The sequence below is a fragment of the Hibiscus syriacus genome, unplaced genomic scaffold, assembly GCF_006381635.1.
Source record: "Hibiscus syriacus cultivar Baekdansim isolate YM2019G1 unplaced genomic scaffold, ASM638163v2 tig00110607_pilon, whole genome shotgun sequence".
Taxonomy (NCBI): Eukaryota; Viridiplantae; Streptophyta; class Magnoliopsida; order Malvales; family Malvaceae; genus Hibiscus; species Hibiscus syriacus.
Window position 1 is genome coordinate 500152 of NW_024062799.1, and position 14325 is coordinate 514476.

The 14325-nt window shown below is 39.1% G+C and overlaps 2 protein-coding genes and 1 pseudogene across 2 annotated transcripts; 1 reads left to right on the forward strand and 2 right to left on the reverse strand.

The window, feature by feature from the left end:
• Positions 1–1970, forward strand: LOC120135379 (two-component response regulator ARR2-like). The gene is made up of 6 exons (XM_039151651.1): positions 1–124; positions 346–498; positions 597–1019; positions 1096–1181; positions 1254–1687; positions 1889–1970. The coding sequence occupies exons 1-6, from the start codon at positions 1–3 to the stop codon at positions 1968–1970; spliced, it is 1302 nt and encodes a 433-aa protein (XP_039007582.1).
• Positions 1971–2287: 317 nt separating this feature from the next.
• LOC120135380 lies at positions 2288–5333 on the reverse strand (annotated as a pseudogene).
• Positions 5334–8364: 3031 nt separating this feature from the next.
• LOC120135257 (probable galacturonosyltransferase-like 7) lies at positions 8365–10286 on the reverse strand. The gene is made up of 2 exons (XM_039151554.1): positions 8859–10286; positions 8365–8449 (listed from the first exon to the last, which is right to left on the reverse strand). The coding sequence occupies exon 1, from the start codon at positions 9984–9986 to the stop codon at positions 8883–8885; it is 1104 nt and encodes a 367-aa protein (XP_039007485.1). The 5' UTR covers positions 9987–10286; the 3' UTR covers positions 8365–8449; positions 8859–8882.
• Between the last annotated feature and the right edge of the window lie 4039 nt (positions 10287–14325).

Consider the following 14325-nt stretch of genomic DNA (forward strand, 5'->3'; position numbering starts at 1 on the left):
ATGAGCATAGTTGATGATAATGGCGTTGCTGATTTCCCAGCAGATTTGGAAATTCTCATAGTTGATGAAGATAGAACCTCTCTCCTAGTGTTGGAAACAATGCTTCGAAAGCTGTTTTACCGAGGTATGTTACGTCTTTTTGTTTACTGCGAATTAGTTATTGCTTGTCTTGGATTACTGTTTGATGGGTTTATTCGAAATTTTATGTGTTAATTATTATTTGTATATCCGTTTTGTCGTTTATAACTAAGTGTCAATCCTTTGGAATGAAGATCATAATTTTTATATGAAAAAACTAGTTTTGTTGCGACGATTTTATGATCCCAACTTCATAATGATTTTCAGTTACCAAGTGTCAGAATGCGAGTGAGGCGCTTGCTTTGCTTCGACGAAGCAAATTCAGAATTGATATTGTCATCTGTGATTCACATTTGCCTGACATTGATGGACTCGAGCTTGTTGATATCATTGTATCAGAGATGGACTTGCCTGTCGTTAGTAAGTTACAAAATACATGCAATTGATTTCAATAACTCTACGCTTTTTCAACTGAGTCCAGATATATATTTGAATTGTCGTGTTTATGTTTTACACAGTGATGTCTTCAGATGAAAGACGACGAGTTGTTGTGCAGTATATAATCAAAGGAGTTTGTGATTATTTGGTGAAACCAGTTCGAATGGAATCCGTTAGTCTCATTTGGCAGCATGTGGTTCGCAAGAAGCAACGTATCTTTCAAGAATTCCAGCACCCTGGCATTGAAAACATTAACATTAATGTTACCGACAGGTTAAACTTATTACAACCGTCTAAGGATGCAGCTGCTGCTAATCGAACCGTCCCAAAAATGGATAAAAGAAACCTGCAATGCGCAAAACGGAGGAGCGGAAATTCATCAAATGACGGTGAATCCTCTGACGATGCAACAACCGGGACGACTGGGAAGAAGCCGAGGGTGGTTTGGACACAAGAACTCCATGAGCTGTTTGTTTCTGCTGTAAATCAACTTGGACCTGGCAGTATGAACTATTCTAGCCCTATAGAGTTTTCCTATGCAAAATGCTTTGTTTTTAATATCTGGCCTTGTTTTTGCAGATGACATTCCTAGGAAAATTTTGGAGCGTATGCAAGCTATGAATATTACTTATCTTACAAGAGCAAATATTGCCAGCCACCTTCAGGTGCAATTTATTAACATATTCTATATGCACTCTTAAGGAATATATTTACCTGTTAAATGAAAAATCTTGCAGAAATACCGCATGCACCTGAAGAGAGAAAGTGCACGATCTGCTAGTAACAGAGATCTCAATGCCAACCAACAGATCCAACCCACACCCACTGCTACATATCAACTTCCACAGCAAAATCTCGCGAATGCAAATGTTTTAAGTGCAGTTCCAAGTCATGTCAATAGAGGGGGCAATATGTTTGACCCGAATCTTGTTTCAGATTCAAGTCGCTCTGTCCAAACAGATGCCTCCTTGTACAATTTCTCTCAGCCGAACTTGTTATACTGTAACGATTTCCCTCCTGGTGATGGTGTTGCCATCTCAAATGAAGAAAATCTTCACGGTAGTGCAGGAAATGTTATGGAGCTTCCGAACCCTTTTTCAACTGCTGATGAGATGATCTATGAACCCTCGTTTTTTGGTATGTGGACTTCTTTCGCGCACCTTTTGAATAGGTTAGCTTAAACTAGTAACTAATTTATGACTATTAGTCATTTTTTACGATTAAGAACCTGATTGAATCTGATCAAATCGTAGCTAAAACTCACAGAATAAGTAAGTTGACGATCCCTAAAACGGACTATGTAGTGTATTTTATCCGCTGGGTTATGGTTACGGTTATTGATTCAAAGTTTTTGACTATATGTTATTTGCAGCAGCAGGAGGTTGTTGCACTTGCTGGACTTCAATCTAACATGGCTGGATACCTCTCGTGCAGTTCTAATTGTTTTGGTTTGACACAAAGTTAGATTAATGTTTTCTTTCATAGGTGCATTTTGTTGTTTATTCAGCTTAACAAGAAGCTAGTTTAGCATAGGAATTGATTTGGGTTTTCGATTTCGAACTTTTTACTGACTTTGGAAGCTCTGGACATTATGATTTGTTCTTCTCATTTCTGCAATTTCAATTTTCTTTTGGTATTATGGAATATTGCTTGCCAATTGGCATATCAATTATCTTCTCATTTTACATTATACTGCAAACAAATGGATGAATAATTGAATATACGGAGTAGTGCAGCTTAAAAACATTAGTTATGAGAAGTTAAAGGCAAGCAATCCAAAAGCTTATCAGTATTACATTAGCAATAGCATAGCAAGTGTTAGAAAGCCAACAATGCTGCTTGCTGCACTGATCATGGGAGCTTTGCTAGGAAGTATAGTGGGAAGTGCACATTCATCTCCGTTGAACAACACTTTTGTTGGAAACCCATCCCGGGTTGCCACTTGAATGCCCAGTGTAGACTTCTTCTTGAATGAGATTACCGATTGTTGAGTTCCGGGAACACGGGAATCCTTTCTTGGATTGGAACCGTCTGTCTCCGCTAGAAGATAATTCAATCCTGGACGGCCTTGCATGGATATTGTGTTGTTGGAGCCTTGCAGCACGCTTCCATTGAAGGTGTAGACTGCTTCGAAGCCTGGCACGGCGTTATCCAATTGAACGGCCGTGAACCAATCTTCAAAGCTAGATTCACCCCAGTTAAAAATAGTGATCCTTGCACTCCAACCATATTTGAAATCGGATAATACATGCCAGTTTATGCTAACCCCACAATTATCTCCACACGGCAAGAGATTCGGAACTGTTTGTCGTTTTATATCAGCCCACCCCAAAGCTTCAGCAGTTCTGTTCTCGAAAGGTATGAGAAGAGTATCGGGTCGAAGAAGTAGAGCCGGCTCTGAAGCACTGCAGGTTTGGCTTGGGTTGCGGTTGCAGCCACAGGCATATGTATTGCATGGGATAGCAGAATCATTGAAAAATGCCGAGTACGAAACACAACATCTTGGAACTGCCTGCCTGGACTGTGTTATATTGCAGACTACTTGCCAACTAGCAACTGCTGCTGTTTCCGAAGGTAAACCACTTGGATCAGGGAATTGACTCGGGCTAACTCGAATAGGAGACGCACATTCATAATCCGGATTCATAGTGCCATTGATCTTCCAATTCTGAGGTGGAGCTTGTTCTGTTCCATTCAAGTCTGGTGGCATTTTGTAGACTTGCATTTGGAAAGATGATTTAGACCTGCTTGGATCCATTAAAGGAGGAAGAATCGTCCCGTTTTGACAGCAGAAGGGGATTCGTCCGAGATTCGAGTCATTGGCCATTGTCGTAACTCGTAGGTAGGTCGATAATGGTAGGCCTTCTCTGACAATTCAAAACCTGCGAAAATCCATGCCTTGGTAGTGTTGACCTTGCCTTCCAAAAACACAGTATGTTGTATCAACAACATAAGGGTAAGCTCCTCTGATGATGTAAATGAATTCCTCCCTCATCCAATCAAAGCTCAAATGCCAGTTGTCCAAGCGACTGAGAGGGTCATGGTTCGAGATCGAAACCTGTGCCCAGTAATTATCATCATACGCCCTAATCACATCGTACCTTATTATAAGATCACCTTCTTGCCTGGGCAAGAATTCTTCGTTTACCCCAACGTTTGAGTTTGTATCTTGAATAATGCAGCATACGTGCATCACACGGTTCCCTAGTGGAAAAAGGAGAACCACAAAATTGTATTGTCAACGAACAGAATTGCACTTAGGGAAACATAGAGATGGTAGTCTAATTTAAAGTTGAGCAATAGGAAAGGGTGTAACCAAAAATGTTATAAAAAATTTAACATTTTCGGTTGAGTACAACTTAAAATATTAATTTTTTTCGGTTGCACATCTTCTTCATAACATTTTCGTTTGACAATCGAAAATGTTATGTTTTTTATAACAATTTCAGTTGCGTCCATTCCTTATCATTCCTTCCTTAAAGTAGATTGGTGTACAACAGAACTTCCCATTACATAGCTAAAAAAATATTGGCAAATGATATCAATGGATTACACATCAAATTTTCCGATACAACAAATGCTACAAATAATTTCATTAGATTTGTCTAGGGATGACAATTTTACTCGGACTTGCAGTTTTGATCTAACTCAATTTGGTCGGTTAGATTTTTATTTAATAACTTTGGGTTCAAATCGAATCGGGTCTTTTAAGGTAATAAGACAAATTGGATTAGATTAAGTTTAGGGTGAAAAAAATTTGATCTAACTTGATATAATATTATAATGTGTCTTTATATATTTAAAAATACTTACAATAATATTTCTTTTATTTTGTTTTTTTAATTAAAACTTTATTTTATCCAATAAAAATGAATCCTATATATATTTAAGCCGGGTTAGATATTGGTTAAAAACCAGATCAGGTTTTGAGTATGATGAAACTCAGGTCAATTTAATGTGGATAGAAAATTTTCAGTTTTGAAATGAATTTGAGCGACTAAAAATCAAACTGAATCCAAGGCGTTACCATTCCTAGACATATAAAAGAATATGAATTCCAATAACAAATTAGGTATTACCTGGTCAAAGTTGAAGTATATTCATGCAATATGGACTTTTCTACTATACGTAAAGCTGCAAAATGATCATTTTCAATTATTAATTTAAAAACATCAAATTTTCCTCTGTTTCTACTAATAAATTATAGACTGTGAGCCAAATTAGTTTTCAACAGATCAATTAATAACAAAAAAATTAATTAAACCTTGATTGGAGGCGTTAACACGAGTATACCCATCATTAACAAGACTAATGTTAAGCGGCATGGGAACATCCGGAGCTCCGACACCGAACTGTGTACCCACCAACCCGACGCTAACCTCCATTTGCGTCGTATCCCCGGCGGTCTCTACTGCCGATTTAAGGTAACTCGCGGGGAACCCGGGGAAAACGGCACCGTTGCTGACCTCAGCAGGGAGCGAATTCCCATCTGCCAAAACAGCGTTAGAAGCAGAGACCAAAAGTTCCCTGTGGCTAAACCCCACAAACGCTCTCCAAGACTTGAGCTCGTGACGTCCGTTGTTGACAACTCTTAAAGTGGACTCGAAACGGTACGCTTGGTTGGTAGGGTCGGTTGGAGGGATGGCACGGCCTGAGTTGTACGTGTACGATAAGAATACGCCGTTGCATGAGTCGGAGGCCGGCGCCGGGGCTGGCGGAGGGACTTGGGGTTGAGAAAGTGAAGTGTTGAAGAGAGAAAGAGAAAGCAAAACTAAGCGGAAGATGATGATGGGATGCAGTTTGTGAATCACAGGCATGGTTGATATAGTTTTGAGAGAGAGTGGTTTGAATGAGTGAGAAAATGGGTTTAAAGATAATGAAATGGAGAATGGATTGTGGAGAGCCGGCTATGTTTCGTTTTTCTACTTCACTGCAACTTGGGAAAGAACTGGTCTTTGCACTCTTTTCTTTTCAGCTTCTGCTACATTTTTCTTTAGTTATTTTAAAGAGCTGGTTTTACTAGTTCAAATTCAATAAAAACAAAAAGGCGACCAAGTTTATTATGTCGTGGAACTATAATTTTTGAAAGTTGCAACTTTATTAATTTTGTGTATTATTTGCTTAAAGAATTTTCAGTTAGCATCTAGAGTTTAAATTACTTCTGCCATTACCAATTATTAAGAAGTACGTCATATTCATAAGATAATACTCCAATTGAAAGCATACAAAAATGAATAAAATAGAAATGCTTCGTGATTTGGCATTTTTATAGTTCAGATTAGAAAACGAGACCGAACAAAAGGAGACGAGGGGCCCGTTTCAAAATATGGGCCTTTTCACCCCTTTTTTCTTTAGCATGCACGGGCCTTTTTGTCCCAATAATGTAGGTGTCTTGATTTACTCGGTCTCTATGTCCATCAGGCCACGAGATAGTACATTATATGACTCGGAAGAAAGGTTTTGTATTATCAAATTAATATTTGATGCAGCAGTGGAATAAAATAAATAATTCTATAAGCGATCTTTAATCCTTTCCATGTCTATTAAGATCTCATGAACACGTAAATAGTATTTTAAACATTACTAATTCACTCGAATTACTCCTTTCGCATTTGTTTAAAGCTTTTTATCAGTTTAACATTCAAATGCAAAACCATTTTAAGGGTTCTTAACCAGACAGAGAGAAGTGGATTGACACACTGGAAGTTCATACAAAATAGTGTATGGGGGATATTATGTATTTTTAGAAATTGCCAAGTTCCGATCAAAGCAAGAAAGCAGAGCCATGAATGGGAAGGGCCATTTAATCCACCACCCAGACCGTGGTCTCATTCACAATCCTTTGGCTCTCAATCAAACAATGTGCTCCATGCAATTCCGGTTTTAACTTGTAGAATACAGCATTGTGGATGATCCTTATTCAATGAACATATATGATGATCCATTCAGGGTTTCACCGGTGAGAGAACTTTTTGAGTCCCCAAAGAATTTTTGTTGTGAAGCCCCACACCCTTGTTTAATGATAAAGCTCGACCGCCACTTATTCTCTTTTATCCTATTATAAGCTTTCTTTCTCATTGTATGCTTGCCCACCAGAATCCACTCTGCCCCTTGTCTTATATTCTGTTTTTATTGCATTTTCAATGGCTCCACTGACCTCAGGAACTCCTTGAATCCACATGAAACAGGCATCAACGAATATTTTTATGGCACATTGACTCAACGTGAAAAATAATAATGCAAGGCGTATCCCAACAAGAGACGACCTCGTGGCTTTAGCTTTCTATTCTCTGAACATCTATGCAAATATTATGATTCAATAAATTGAGGCCGAAAACCCCATTAAAATCAGCTAGATTTCTTTGATCAGAAATTTTGAAGTGAGTCCGTTGAGTGTTCTCAATGTTAAAAATAAATGTTATTTTTTAAAAAATTTGAGTTCGAGTAACTGTATCTATAGAGAATATATAGAATGTCAATCACTCCATACGATTCAAGAAAAATCAAGTGATCCTGATCATCGCTTTGGAGAGTAGAAAACATGCTACGGTAGGTCTAGTTTAATTCAGCAATAGCATTTTGATTCAAGAATAGGCAGGGAAGCTTGTAATTGTTTGTACCAGTGGAAGAAGGTGGTGAACCAATGATTTTTTATGGTCCCCGTTTTTAACCCATTTTCTATTTCTAGCTGTAAAGATTCTCAGGGCCTTGGACACTCATTTTAAATCCATCTTTTATTCCTTTTTTGTGGTCTTTTTCCCCTCACATGCCACAGTGGAGTTATTCTAGAACCAGAAGCCAAACATGTCTATCTGCTTTTGATCCCTTTTTTTGGCGAGAGAATAGAAGCCTTTTATCAGACCCAAATTATTTTGTCCTCTTTCACGTAACTAGATAAACTTTAAATGATTTTAAATGCTAGACCTGGTAACAGCAAGAACCGGCAGCCATGAAAATCGCTGTCAACACTCAGAAACGATGTGTTCATGTGCACATGGAATAAGAGATACTTGTAAATTTGGAGGTTTCTCAGACAATGTCAATAAATAATTTCGTGTCGCATCCCTGCAGATACATCCGCACACTACTTAAGATGCTTGGCACCTTTGTATAATTCCATGACGCCCAATCCCCATAAACGAAATCGACATGTAGAAGAAGTTGGAGCTCTCTTTTTCTGGTGAAAACCCAAAATTTTCGCGCAGTTAAGACAGCAAAATTAACATCAGAGACCAATGGATGTCGGTGGGTGGTGGTGGCTTCCTGGGACCGGCTTCAGCTCCACACACATTCTAATGAATATGACCTAAAAAAAAGTTAGTCCGCATCCACGTCTAATCTTACAGGCATGCATAAAAGTAATAGCTTTCACCGGCCGGCGGCCAGGCCCAACTCTGCTTCCAGAATCACATAACCTCACCAAATGATTAAAACCAACGGGATTAGGTAATGAATAGAATAATTGAGGTCAAAAGCAGCATCAGTTTCTGTGTCCACCTCAGATTTTAATTAATCAATTAAATCAAATTCTAATTTTTTAAATTAATTAAATTATAGATATAGCAAAGACATGGTTGGAAGCAAAAGCAGCCCAATGATGCCACGTATCCAGTTAAGCTACAAAATTAAAATTGGAGACGAAAGGATCAAAATCATAGGGTTCTAAACAACTCGTAAGATGACTGGGTTGCTTCTACAAAGATCGAAACCAGGTGGCCACGTTTCCCTTTCCTACACAACAGTGATACGGGTGATGCCACCATGTTAAGTTAATGAGCTTCTTTTAAACAAACCCCTCATTTATTTGCTGGATAAAATAATAAAATAAAATAAAAACACAAGAATCCGAGGCTAAAGGGGGAACATTAGATTGCCACCTAAGAGCGCAAAGGAACAGTGTGGGCAGGGTCGGTAGCACACAAGGCTCCCGCCGCTGCCACCAACATGAAAATTCTACAAGCAGGCAACAGGCTTTATCCAATAGTTCATTCCCAATGCCTATAATTACTTCTCCACCATTGGAAAATCAACAATCAACTGGATATAATAAAAAAAAAAATCAAACGCCTTTTTTCCACCATTGGAATGCAACTCAAACTCTAAAACTACCGCACCAAATCTAAGCACAATTCCATGAGAAATTCCCCTTATGCAGACTGTAACAAGTTCAATATCTACTCTATTTTTTTGCCTTTTGGTTTTAATTAAATTCAGAGGCAGGAAAAATAGAATACAAAATTGATTGATAAATGAGTTAACAATAAAGGTGATCAATCATATCACAGTGAAAAAGACACAAAAATAATGTAGATGAAATGACAAATTGAAAAGTGGGAATTTACCGGCGACTAAAACTCGGCTGGGCTTCAATGTGGGTGGCCGTACAAGTCATAGGGTGCCCATAATGCGTCGAGCGGGCACGGCTTTTTGGAATCAAGCCTAAGCCATGGCTTACCGCTACCGGACCAATGCAAGAGGCTAACAGGACCCGAATGCAAGTCTCGACAACTTCCCCTCACATTGTCACCACCCAAACCGTGTTGGTTCCATCTATGCCCAATCGGTGCCACTCGGCCGGCAAAAACAAGCAAGAACGGCGGCAAAGAACCCAGCTTGTAGATCCGGTCACTTTTCTGGATCTCCATCCACCTTTCGATCCGCTTAGTGAACCCGACACGTCTCCATTTCCCCAGATCTATGACCATCACTCCCGTGTTGAAATAGCACGGTTTCCTTCCCCTGAAAGTCCCTGAAAACCGATCGTCCGACCAGAAACTGGTTGTAAAATATTTTGTGAAGTTGGCATGGCAGTATTCCGGTGCTCCGATTGTTCGTGAACCCAGATTGGTGCTCCACAGCTTAGAGATATCGTCAACGACGACGAGATCAGAGTCCAAATAAATCACTCTCCGCACGCACGGCTCTAGCAGATCCGCCAAGTAATTCCTAGCATAATTTAACGGCTCTTCAAGCGCTTGCCTAACCGAAGATGATATCAAGTTGCGTACAATCTCGGGATCGAAAAAATAAACCTTGAACTTCAATTGAGGGAAAGTGGATCGAACTAGGGTTTCCAAATCGGCCTCCGAGACGAGGAAATGGAAGAAAATATTCTCTGGACATAATGAATGCTGGAGAATTGAGTGAACGGCGGCGATTGATCCGCGGAGGTACTGAACATCGAGGGTTATAGCCACGTGTACCAAAGAAGGATCACAGACGCCAGTGGTTTGGGGGTCGCCGAAGCCACATTCGTCGACATTGCGAAATTCGGAGGCCTTCCGGAAAGTGAACCGATCGTCCAGTGAGCCCGGTGACGTGGAGACCTGAAATGAAGGTAACCGGAGGTAACTATCGAGGCGAGAGGATCTAATGGCTTCTGCTGGAGGAAACGACTGGAGTGAAGGAGAGAGAACAATCATCACCATTGCAGCTGAAAAGAATCCAGAGAACCGTATTACCCAAAGCATCTTAATACTATAAATCCCTCTCCTCCGCTACCTTATTTTTTCAGATTCAAAGCCGCGCCAATCTGCCAATATTAGAGAGAGGGGTGATTGGAAGCACGATTGGGTTCATTTCAGTTCCGCCAGCGGTCAAAAAGGATAGAACAGAAAATAAACCAGAGCGTATAATAAGAGGGCCCGGTGCTGCCGTGCGCCACCGCCTGAACCCTCTCAGTCCCTTCACTTTTTCCCGTCTTTCTCAACGAGAGAAGCTGACGGGATAGCACAATAGAGAGATAAGAGGCAGAGGAATGGAGATATTTTTAATTTCCCCTTAGCTTTACGTTTTCGTCTTACCATAGAAATCCACGACCAAATATAATGCTATTAATTTTGAAGGTTCTTATATTAGTAACAACATTTCCTAATGTATTAAGAAGATTAATGGTTTTATATTGAGAAATACAAACCGGCGATGGTTCGAACAAGGAAAGCACCTCTTCAACTAAAATGACTATTGTATCCCAAATCCTCCACGTGCATTTTGTACACTTGGACAGTTCCACACGTCACTCACCCCCTGGGTATTTTTGTTTTACTATTAATCTTTGTTTTTATCTTTTTACAAAGTTAAGCCGAATGTGTCTTGCTCTTATCCGAGCCCACCAAACTTTTATTTTTATATTCGATGGTAACATTTGTTTTTGTTATATTTAAATATAAAACACTTTCTTAATCTTATATTCTATTTACAAAACTTCAAAATAAATATTTTATTTAAATATTTGCACCAACCATTTTAAACTCACCCAGTAAATATCGATAAACTCACGTAATTTTTTATAATACGATTAATTCATATTAGTATATCGATCTAATCAGTGATAGAACTTGGTAATAGAATTTGGGGTAAACTTGAAACTTTAAAAAATTTAGAGGTTTAAACTAGAATTTAGTAATAGAATTTAGCGCACGAATTTTCTTTGAAATACTTGGGATCCCTTTCTTAGTTTTTTGGATTAGATGTTCGACGTTCTACTGATACTCTGATTCTCGATCAAAGAAAATATATATGTGAATTGGTTGAGAAAATAAATTTGATGGGTGCCAAGGCAGCACCAACGCCTATGCTTGTCTCCCCAAAACTCCGTGAAAATACCAATAGTCTTCACGTTGATACTCAAACTTATCGCAGCGTGGTTGGTGCTTTATTGTATCTGAATCATACTCACTCAAATTTAGCCTTTAACGTTAACCGAGTAGCACAATATATCCATCAACCCTGTGAACTTCATTAGACAGCTATCAAACGAATTATTCGCTATTTAGAAGGGATATTAGATTATACTCTTCTCTTCAAAGCGTCCGGTGTAACACCTATAATGACAACATTTACAGAAGGTTCGTTTTAGGTTTTTATGTATATTTTCAAGGTAATCTGGTTACATGAAGTTCTAAATGCCAAAGGTCTGTTTCTCGGTCCACAATAAAAAACTGAATATTGTGGTATAGCAAATTTTGTGTCTGAAGTTGTTTGGTTGAAAGCTTTGTTGATTGACATGGGAGTTTCTCTTTATGAACCGCTAGTCATCTAGAGCTACAATACTAGTGTTGTAGCAATGAATGCTAACTATTAGCAGAATGAGAAAAGCAAGTCCTGCTTGCCATGCCACGTTGGCAATAGCTGTTAAGAGGAGCCACGTTGACAATAGCTGCTAAGAGGAAGATAAGAAGTTACTGAGCTGTTAGAATTTGTTATTCTGTTGTAGTATGGTTACGAGCTGCGTGTGTTGTATATAATTACCTTCCTTGCGTTGTAACCAGTGTGCATTGCTTCAATAATAATTGTTGCATTTTACCAACTTCCTAATATGGTATCATTCGCCATTGATCTTGGGGTTTCAAGATCGACTTCTGCTGCTTGAGCTGTTCTTGATGGAAATCACCATGGGTTCAAAATCATTTACCAACAAGAAGGTAAATGTAGTTGTAGATTTAAATGAATTTCCTTCTTTGGAAACAGCAGATTCTGCTCACCATCAGAATTCATCGGCTGGAATGGTTGCTTACTGGAGCAGGGGCGACTCCGCCGGAGACAGTGGTTGATGATGATGGCACAGTTCGTGTTACTGACGAATATGAAGACTTTGTGGCTCAAGACAATGCTCTAGCCTCATGGTTACTGTCCATAATCAGCCCACATCTTCTCTCTCAATTTGTAGGCATTGAAACGACAACAACTGTTTGGAACACAGTCCTTCATTTCTTTGCTAACCGTTCAACAAAAGCATTTATGAGCCTTCACTACAAACTTTAATCCTTAAAGAAATGATGTGACAACATGCGAGCTTACCTTACGCGTGTAAAGGAGGTATGCGATGCTCTAGCCTCTTGTGGTGGTATCGTTTCTCAAGTTAAAAAAATAGCCACCATTTTTAAAGGGATTCCTCGAGAATACCAGCCTTTTCATGGCAATCATCACATCCATGAGGGACACTCTATCGTTAGACAACATCTCCACTATGCTAATTGACGCAGAAACGCAACTAGCTAGTTTTGATGATCAACCTGAAACATTGCCTATGGCTGTAAATGTTGCACAGGGTGAAGTAAGAAATACTTCAATGGTGACCAATAGCTCTAATCAGAGGTCTGGTTATTCTTATAACTATTGAATCAGTGGTAGAGACATGTCCAGGGTTCAGTGCCAACTCTGTGGAAAGATTGGACATCTGGTTGATCGATGTTCGCATATATATGATAAAGACTTCTCATGTGTTCCTTCTTCTCAACAAGGCCAATATCCATCTGAATACAAAGCTACCCTTTCTTCTGGTAGCTTTACAATTTGACCCACTGATGACGCCTGTGAGTGTTGTGCCAAGAAAAGAAATGTTTCAGTTATAGGTGATCAGCCACAAGCTCATGCTGCTGCTATGGAATCTGAGCGCTGGGTGGTTGATACAGGAGCCACACATCATGTTACTACTGATGCTAATAAGGTGTTGAACTCCTCTAAGTATCGTGGTCTAGGTAAGCTTTTAATTGGGAATTGTATGCCTCATGATGTTGCCTTAGTTGGCCATGCTATTGTAAATTCTTCCTTACGTGTACTTTTCTTGAATGATTTGCTGCATGTGCCACAATAACAAAGAATCTACTTTCGGTTTCGAAGCTTGCTAGGGATAACGACGTTTTCATTGAATTTCATGCCAATCGATGTTGCGTTCGAGATGAAGTTTCTAGAAGATTATTGCTTCAAGGAGATGAGACTGATGGTTTATATTCATTTGCTATTAATAATGAACCTCTACAAGTTCATGTAGCACAAGCAAATGCCAAATTGGAATCAACTCCATTGGATGAGCTATGGCATCGAAGACTTGGTCATCCAACAGCTGAGACTTTATCAAGAATAGCTTCTGAACTAGGTTTTAAAGTTCATCCTCATGTAAATATAGAATAGGTTGCATGTCATTTGGGCAAAAGCCACAAACTACCTTTTAATGAATCGAATACAATAGTAGTTTCCTCGTTTGAACTTGTATACTCAGACTTATGGGGACCTCCACATATGTCTTCAAATGGATTTAAGTTTTACATCTCCTTTGTGGATGCATTTACACGTCATACCTGGATTTATCTCTTGAAACATAAAGATGAAGCGTACCTAGCATTCCAATTATTTCAGAAACTTGTAGCTAATCAATTTGGCAGCACTATCAAAGCACTAAAGACAGACTGGGGTGGTGAGTTTCTTAGTGTTTCACCTTTACTGGCTCAAGATGGCATTGTGCACAGGCTTACATATCCAGATACCTCTTAGTAAAATGGTGTAGTAGAGAGAAAACATCGTCACATTATCGAGCTGGCATTAGTGTTGTTAGCTCAAGCCTCTTTACCAATCAAGTATTGGTCATATGTAATTACTTCTGCAGTATATCTAATTAATCGACTGCTTACCAAAGTATTATAAAATGCTTCACCGTTTGAAAAACTCTTTGGGAAGAAACCTGAGTACTCTATGATGAAGATTTTTGGCTGCCAGTGTTTTCCTCGCCTGAGGATGTTCCAAAAGCACAAATTGTCCTTCAGATCTCAAGTGTACACTTACCTCGGAGTTAGCCCTTAGCACAAGGGGTTCCAATGTTTGGCATCTGATGGATGAGTATATGTTTCTCGCCATGTTGTGTTTAACGAATCTGTCTTTTCATTTTCAGGGAAAAATAACAGTGATTCATTGAATTTAGCAATCAACTCCAGTTCGAATACTCAGTCACTTCGAATTGTCACAACAGCCAAAAACTCATGCTCTCAATCTCCATATCAAGTACCTAATACAACTGCAGTACATTAAGGAGAT